This window comes from Hydra vulgaris, chromosome 07 (genome assembly GCF_038396675.1).
Source record: "Hydra vulgaris chromosome 07, alternate assembly HydraT2T_AEP".
In the NCBI taxonomy this organism is placed as follows: domain Eukaryota; kingdom Metazoa; phylum Cnidaria; class Hydrozoa; order Anthoathecata; family Hydridae; genus Hydra; species Hydra vulgaris.
The window spans coordinates 20,143,907-20,152,500 of NC_088926.1; the positions used below are offsets into that span (position 1 = coordinate 20,143,907).

Below are 8,594 nucleotides of genomic sequence, written 5' to 3' on the forward strand. Positions count from 1 at the left end.
AAACAAATTTTACTTTTGTTTAAATGGAGGCCTTTGTTAAACAGTTTTGGAGGCATTTAAAAATGTTCTAGTGAATGTTTTTGTTATACAATGCATGAGTTTTTCTGAGCAATAATTTAAAAGTAAAAATAAGTAAAGAAGATTAAAAATATAATAAATATAATAATTAAAAAATGTCTTTCTAATTTTTTCATAATACTCAATCCATTCTAAAAAAGGTTTACTTAGTGAAAGTACAATGAATTTTGCTAGAGATATTAGGTTTGATAGAAAAAGAGTTATTTAAATGAACGCAATAATGTTAAATTAAAAATGTAAAAAAAAAAAAATTTCAATAAAGTTTAAACTAACAAATAAATTTTTGATAAAAGATTTCAAGATCAAACAAAAATTGTCAAAAGACCAAACATCTTTAGAAGGGTCTTGCTACAAAGTCTTAACTTTACAAGATAAATTGTGTAATAGTATCTTTCAATTTTTCAATTAACACAAGGTTATAATAAGCCTTTATATGGTTATGAAGATCCATAAATAAAATAATATAAAGACACTTGATAAAGATACATCCATTTTTAAAATCTTGATTTAATTATTTTATTTTGTAAAAAATTAAAAGACGAAGTTTTAATAATTAAATTATAATATTCAAACACTTAATATAAGAGTCTTTTTTTTATTGTTGTGTTATTTCATGATTTTATAGGCATTCAGTTTAAACACGAATTTGGACAACATATTTTGAAGAATCCATTAATTGTTAATGCTATTATTGACAAGGTGATTTTTTTTATAATCAATAAATTTGTTTAATCTAGGTTGATAGGCTATAAGAATGAACATTTTTAGAAAATTAATTAACTTTAAATGCAGTACATTTTCATAGTAACTTAGTATAAATTAAGTTTATTATAATCAAATAAAACAAAATAAATTAAATTAAAACAATGTCAATTTTTGCATTTAATCTTAATTTAGTAAAAATAATTTTACAGTTCTGTGTGAATGTTTGCTTTCTAGTGAGTGAGTGGTTGCTTTCTAGTGAGTGAGTGATTGCTTTCTAGTGAGTGTGTGAGTGGTTGCTTTCTAATGAGTGAGTGGGTAATTTCTAGTGAGTGTGCAAGTGGTTGCTTTCTAGTGAGTGTGTGAGTGGTTGCTTTCTAGTGAGTTAGTGACTGGTTGCTATCTAGTGAGTGAGTGGTTGCTTTCTAGTGAGTGAGCAAGTGGTTGCTTTCTAGTAGTAGCTTTGTTTTAATTATTATGATCTTTAAGGCTGCAATAAAATCTACAGATACAGTATTAGAAGTTGGTCCTGGTACAGGAAATATGTCTGTAAAAATCTTGGAGAAAGCAAAAAAGGTTTTATTTTTAATGTGTAAATGATAAACTTTTTAAAGTTAAATAAATGGTTAAATATTTATAAGATTTTGCAAATTTCAGTTAATTGCTTGTGAGCTAGACCCACGTATGGCTTCTGAGTTACAGAAAAGAGTGCAAGGAAGGTAATTATATGTGTATACAAATATTATATATATATATATATATATATATATATATATATATATATATATATATATATATATATATATATATATATATATATATATATATATATATATATATATATATATATATATATATAAGCAAAACTCATTTGACACAGTTCGCACACTTGTATTAATGATGTAGGACAAAAACAAAAATGGTAACTTTTTAGTTTTATAAAGCATCAACAAGTTAAATGAGCATTGTATTGTTTTCACTTTACTAAGATGGTTAATTAGTATTGTGCTTTTACTTTATCAATAACTTTAAATCAAAAGATTCCAATGGTCTACCTATTAAATACTATCATTTACTTATATCAGAAAGTCTACAAAAAATGTATACTTGTTTTAAACAAGTTATACAAAAAGTGTATAAGTTGTTTAAAACAAGTAGGATGAATTGGGAAAAAGAGCACAAATGTGGAGCTCATTGGAGTAAGAATGGGAGAGAAAGTACAAACGATTTGCCAGACATTCCAGCCATCGTGAAAAAATATGTGAAAAATGCTCGCTAGCTAAAATAAAGTTTAACTCCTACAAAAATCCAAGTGATATGTTGAAAAAAAGTTGCAAATCGGCAAGGAGAAAATTCAAAGTAGCCACACAGATAAAAAACAGTGTTTCCCAAAAGTTTTGCGAAACACTGTTTTTTGTCTCTCCAAAATGAGATTATACAGCACCAATTGTTTGTAAAAAGAAAGCTTTATCTAAAATAAGATTGAAAAAAAAGCTTAACCCCACTAAGACTCCAAGAAAAAAAAATAAGCAACTGAAAAGTTCACTTCATATAAAAAATATTGAATTGTTAAAGCTGAAATCTGCTAGCATTTATTACCACAAAAATATATACAGTTTAAAAAATAAAATTGAACAATCCTCTTGAAAACATTTTAAATATAAGTTTTTAATAGAACAACCAAAAATGTTTCTATACCATATCCATACAGTGAAGATAATATACCATGCCGTCAAACTATTGATAAAGCAACAGAATTTTTGTCCTTTTATACAATGTAAGAAAGGACAATTGTCCTTTCTTACATTGTAAGAAATGTAATGGGCTACATCATTGTCATGATGTAGCCCATGGCAATGTAGTCATGGGCTTCATCAAGGGGTAGTGACCTTTATTATAGATAAGTCGAAATCAACAAAAGACTTTTGACAAAAAAAAAAGACTTTTGTTGAATGTGTAATTCTTTTAGTTACTATATTTAATGAGATAGATTTGAAACCTGCATTTGGATTTTTGCTTAAAAAAATGCCCAAAAGTTTTAAGTTGGACATGGTTTGACAGATATTGTAATAGATACAACAGAGTTCAAATGTCAAAGTGAGTCAGATTTTGAATTAAAATTTCTAATGTTTTCCAATTATAAAAACACTTAAACTGGCTTTGATTGAATAATATATACAAAATTTATGACAAGAACTTAACTTTGATTATTTTTTTATAAAAAGTATAATTGGTCACATACCTGATTTTCTTCAAAATCAGGTATGTGACCAATTATATATTTTTTTAAATTAAGTAGATCCTTAATTTCAAAATGGTTCCTATTTACTATTTCTGTAATAATTACTAATAAGGTAATAATTACTAATAGGTCTATAAGTGATATGATTGTAAAACACAAAATTCTGCATCTATAGCTGGCACTGAACATAATACTGAGAGAAATTTGCTAACGTTGTTATTGGCCCAACACAACTTGCTGCTCGAATCTTCACTTCTAATAAAATTCCTGATAGACCTAATCCATAAGGGCTGAAGCCGTACTTATTGTTAATTAAGTTATTGAAGTAACCACATTTTTCAATTTTCGCTTTTTTAAGAGGTTTAAATTTTTCAATCTCTACATTTTCAAACAATTTACCTCTTTTAATATTTTTTAAACAACCTAGGTCTAGTGTAGATATGTCATTTTTAATAATGTCCCAATATAATATAAAACTAGGTTTCCCTAAAATGTTTGCAGAATAAGGTTTAATTTTGTTAAATGGGGCCATTGAAAAAGATCCTTTTTTGGTCGAGGGTGTTACTTTTGTAACTGTTCTGTGCAAGCCAAAATCTTTTCTTTTTTGACATAGTGTTTTAAAAACAATAAAAGTGAAAGTATGTGGCAACACAACCCACTTGCTCCAACAGGACAAACACAATGTCCTTTTTTAGGAACATATCCATCAAAAAGTAATACTGCTGGTCTCAAATTGTCACCATTTTTTAATCATTATCTTAATGTATGTAATGTTTTCACTGGTTAATGTTTTAACTGAAGCTATTTTGCAGCATTCTGAATGCTTTTTCTTGTTGTCCACACTTACCTTCCTATTAAGTTCCACCAGTAGACTTTCCTATCTCATTTAACCATTTTACACATTGCTCTTTATTAAAACTTTTTTTTTAAATAACAGAAAAAAAAAGAGTTTTTTAAATTGCACATACCAACCTAAAAATGACTTCCTGGTCAGCGCTTTTTTGTGTGCTGGCATTAAATTTCAAACAGAGAAGATTGATATATATCAGTGTTTGATCAGGAAGACATGCAATCACTTGTCTTTTTATGACCACATAAATAATATTTTGTTTTGATGATTTGACCACAGCTGTTTTGAAAATTTAAAAAATGCACTGAAAAGACTTATCTAGACTAAACGTAAAAGAAAATAAAATAAAATTAACTAGAACAAAAACACAAATAATAAACATATAAACTACAAAAATAAAGCATGAAAAAACGAAAATACTAAGAGTAATTAAATCAAGTTTTAAATTATGTTTAGAATAAAAACTTCAAAATTTTTATATTTGTAAATGTTTTTATTTTATGGGGAACCCTTATAAATAAAGTAATAACTTTGATCATTTGAATGATTGCTTAAAAAATATGCACATTTAGTTTTAATTATAGTTGTTCTTTTTACTTATTTAAAAATAGTTTCCAATACAGGATATTAAAAATGCATTTAAAAAAAGATGATAATTTAACTTGAATCATTTTATTAAAAAAATTTGTTAAAGAGACAATAGTTTGTTTAAAGTAGTTGTTTTTAAAATTGATAAAAAAAATTTTTTTTTGAAGATGAAAAATTATTATTTATTCATACTTTTCTTTTCAAAAATTTTTCTTTAAAAGTGTATTAACTCTAATGAATCTTATATAAAGTTCATTAAAAAGACTATCGTTGTCTAAAAAAGTTGTTTATAAAATTAAAAAAAACTGTTAGAAAACTGTTTAGAAAACTGTTATTAATAAACCTCTATTCCAATGAAACTACTTTTTGCATATCTAATAACTGTATTTATCAGCTCTCAGAAATGCCAAGTTTTTTTTTCAGAACATTCAAAATGGTAAAAAAAAGAGTGAGAAATTGTTTGTCTCTATAAAAAAAAAAATTACAACAACTGAAATTGTTAACTATTTAAAACATCGCAGATGTGGCCACAAGTTGGTATATCGTAACATAAAAATGTTTTTAAGAAACTTGAGATAAAATTCCACCAAAAAAAAAAACAGGGAGAAAAAGAGTGGTTCGTGCTAAAAAATTCATTAAGGTTATTTGTAAAAGAATTAGATGAAATCCTGCTCAATCAGCAAGATCAATTGCAAAAGAATTTAGAACTAAACTATTAAAAATTTGATTAAAACAGACTTAGGTATGAAAGCTTATAAAAAACATTTATCTGTTGGTCTGACAGAAATAAGCTTGAGCGTGTTATAAAAAACATTTATCTGTTGGTCTGACAAGCAGAAATAAGCTTGAGCGTGTTATAAAAAACATTTATCTGTTGGTCTGACAAGCAGAAATAAGCTTGAGCGTGTTATAAAAAACATTTATCTGTTGGTCTGACAAGCAGAAATAAGCTTGAGGGTGTTATAAAAAACATTTATCTGCTGGTCTGACAGAAATAAGCTTGAGCGTGTTAATAGCGTGTTAAATAATAAAATGTTAAATAATAAAATTAAGCTTGTTAAATAATAAAATTAAGCTTGTTAAATAATAAGCGTGTTAAATAATGAGCGTGTTAAATAATAAAATTAAGCTTGAGCGTGTTAATGCAAAATGATAAAGAAACAGCATTTTGAACCACCAATAATTTTTTCAGCGTTTTGACCCACCAATAATTTGTTGAAAAATTATTTGTGTTTGAAATTTTAAGAAAGTGAAAAAAAGGTTCTCTATAACAAATAAATAAAAACTTTATATACTTTATAAACTTTATGTTATAAACTTTATGTTTCTATTAAAATAACTGTCTTGTAAATAATGGCCTTTGCAAGACAGTTATTTTTTTTTATTCCTATAAAAAATGTTATAAAAACAGTTAATGTTTGTTTACTTTGTGCTATATCAATAAATAACTGTTTCTTATTAAATTTGTAACAACATTTCTATGATTTTCTACCACAGTAAAAACTTTGTTTCCTACAGCCTGGTCTTATATGAAAGAAATTTCAAAATGTTTTAAAAGATAATTTTTAGGTTTATATAAAGTTTTTAAAATAACTTTTTAATTTATTTTCTGGTATAATTTTGTAAGTATCTGAAATTAATCAGAACACAACTTGATTTCTCTCTCAGCTGCGTTGTGAGTTACTTTAATAGTTTTGATAGATGGCTTAATCTTCCAGTAATAAGCATTTTGGACCTTATCTTTTAAGTTATGAAAAACCAAACAAGACTTTTTTCCCAATGTAAGAACAAATTTCACAGTTTTTTTTAATTAATGAAATAGTTGGTTTACTGCAATTTAAACAAATTGTTTTTCCATAATCTATTTTTTTTTTTTTTTTTTTTTTGCAATTTTATGTTTATCATTTAAAGAATTTGAAAATAAACTCAAAACACTCTTGGTATTTAACTGAAACCTGTTCAGTTAAATACCAAGAGTGTCTGTTTAAAACTTGTTCTACTTTTTCAACTGCCACAGAAGTTTGGTAAGGATAATCTTGCATATGAAACTTCTCTTTAAGAGCTTCTAGATCATTAAATAACTCTATATTGTTAATTGGGGCATCACAAGCTTTTGATGCTTTTAATCCAGCTTTAATATAAATAACTGAGCTAAAAATCAAAAGGATTTATTTAAATAAAATATCGTTAATTTTTTTACCATCCATTGGCATGATGATTAGCACCACATGTTTTCCATTTCTTGGGCTCTTTTCCACCTAATTGGAAATATGCTAATTCTGCAGCTTCTTTATAATTGTCTTGTGCACAATGATTAGATTGTAATACTTTCTCTTAGAATTTGGAATTTTCATTTGCTTTTTTTTTCTAAGAAAGAATTTTCAAGGTCAAGCGATCTATTGGAAAACTAGATAGGAATTTTTCCAGAGTGAAGCCATTCCTTTTAAAAATTTTTAATCTTTCTAATAAGAAAAGCTTTCTAAAATGATCCAAGAACCAGTTCTTAAACATAAAGGTGGCATATAAGCCAGAGAAGCCTATTTGTAGATATGCATTTCTCAAGAAGAGTCGCTGGTACATTTCTCACTCCAGTATTAAAAAACATTGTATTGAAAACTTGGGCAACAATAATGATATAACAACAATAAAACAATTATTGGTGCAGCCATGACGCAGTGGTTAGAGTTCTGGCTCAAAACCAAGAAGTCTAAGGTTTGGACACCAGCTCTAGCCCAATAAGCAACATTGATAAGGAAGAAGGCGTGAACTACCTAGTTAAATGCTCTACTGCAGTGGTCTGTGATAAGACCATAAGGTCTTCTGGGAGCACCTTAAAAATTACAACAAAAAAATAAATAAGTATTATAAGATCCTTTTTTCTAAATCTTCAATTATTTTTTTACAGATAAAATGTCCTGTACCTGACTGAATTGGTTTAACAGATAAATTTTTACCTTACTCGTAAATAAAAATTTTAATATAAACAACCTAAAACCAAGAGTGTAGAAAAATTCATCATTAGCTGTGTGCTTGATAGTTTATATCGGTCAGCTGTTGCTGTTATTATTGGATGACAAATAAAGTTTTTTAGTAAAGTTAAATTGATATTTTGTGACACATCTTTCATGACATCTATAGATGGTTTAAATTTACTTTATCAATTTCAGGAGAGCTCTGAGAATCAGAGTCAACAGAACTTTTAGATCCAAAAAAAAAAATTCTTTATTTGAATCACTACCATTCTTATTAATCATTTCTCAATTTTTCTTTTTCCTCTTTATCTTTTTTTTTTGAAATTCAGTTTTAATAAATTATGTTTTTTAACTGACCCAGCTATTTTAATCCCACTTTGGATTGCTAAAAATTCTTCTGCATTTATACTTGGTCTCGTTTTTTTACATAATTTTTCCAATTTGGAGAACTAATATTGAAAATATCCAGAGTGATAAATTCGTTTTGGCATACTTTCCACCAAGTTTTCCAGCACTTTTGGCTCCATATCCTCCCAGCATTCTGATACCGCTACTTTTAGCTCTGCCACAGAGTTATATTGCTTCTGATCAGCATAGATACATCTTACAATGATTACCCAGATGTTTTCAACAGGATTCAAATCTGGGCTGCAAGCAGGCCACCACATTTGCTCAACTTTTTTAGCTTCAAACTAAGCTTTAGTCTCAACAAGACAACGCCAGCATTCCCACTAAGCTTACTAGTGGGAATGCTGGCGTTGTCTTGTTGAAAAACAAACTTTTTGCGTCGATATTTGTTTTTAAATGGAATCAAACATAGTTTTAGCACATCAATGTATTCAGAACTTTTCATTTTGCAAAATGTAAATGCTAAATTTAACTTTCCTGTTGCACAAAACCCAAGCCAAACCATCAAAGATCCACCACCCAAATTCCTTGTCGAAAAATATTTGGGTTCTTTCCTCAAATTACGCCAGCAGCCACTAAAACCATCAGGCCCATCAAGATTAAACTTTTTCTCGTTCGAAAAAATCACCTGGTATTGAAAACAAAAATATTCAGCTATTTAGACATCTTACATATTCATGAGAATTTAATCTAAAATTTCTTACTTGTTCCCAATCGCGTGCCATGTTTTCGCGGGCAAATTCTACCCGCTTCT

The 8,594-nt window shown here is 27.5% G+C and overlaps 1 protein-coding gene across 1 annotated transcript in view; it reads left to right on the forward strand.

Moving 5' to 3' along the window:
- The window catches only part of LOC100204197 (probable dimethyladenosine transferase), a 28,880-nt gene that overhangs the window by 1,451 nt on the left and 18,835 nt on the right, over nucleotides 1–8,594 (forward strand). The window contains 3 exon segments of the mRNA XM_065801320.1: nucleotides 704–777; nucleotides 1,270–1,356; nucleotides 1,438–1,499. Coding sequence (XP_065657392.1) covers nucleotides 704–777; nucleotides 1,270–1,356; nucleotides 1,438–1,499 — 223 coding nt within the window.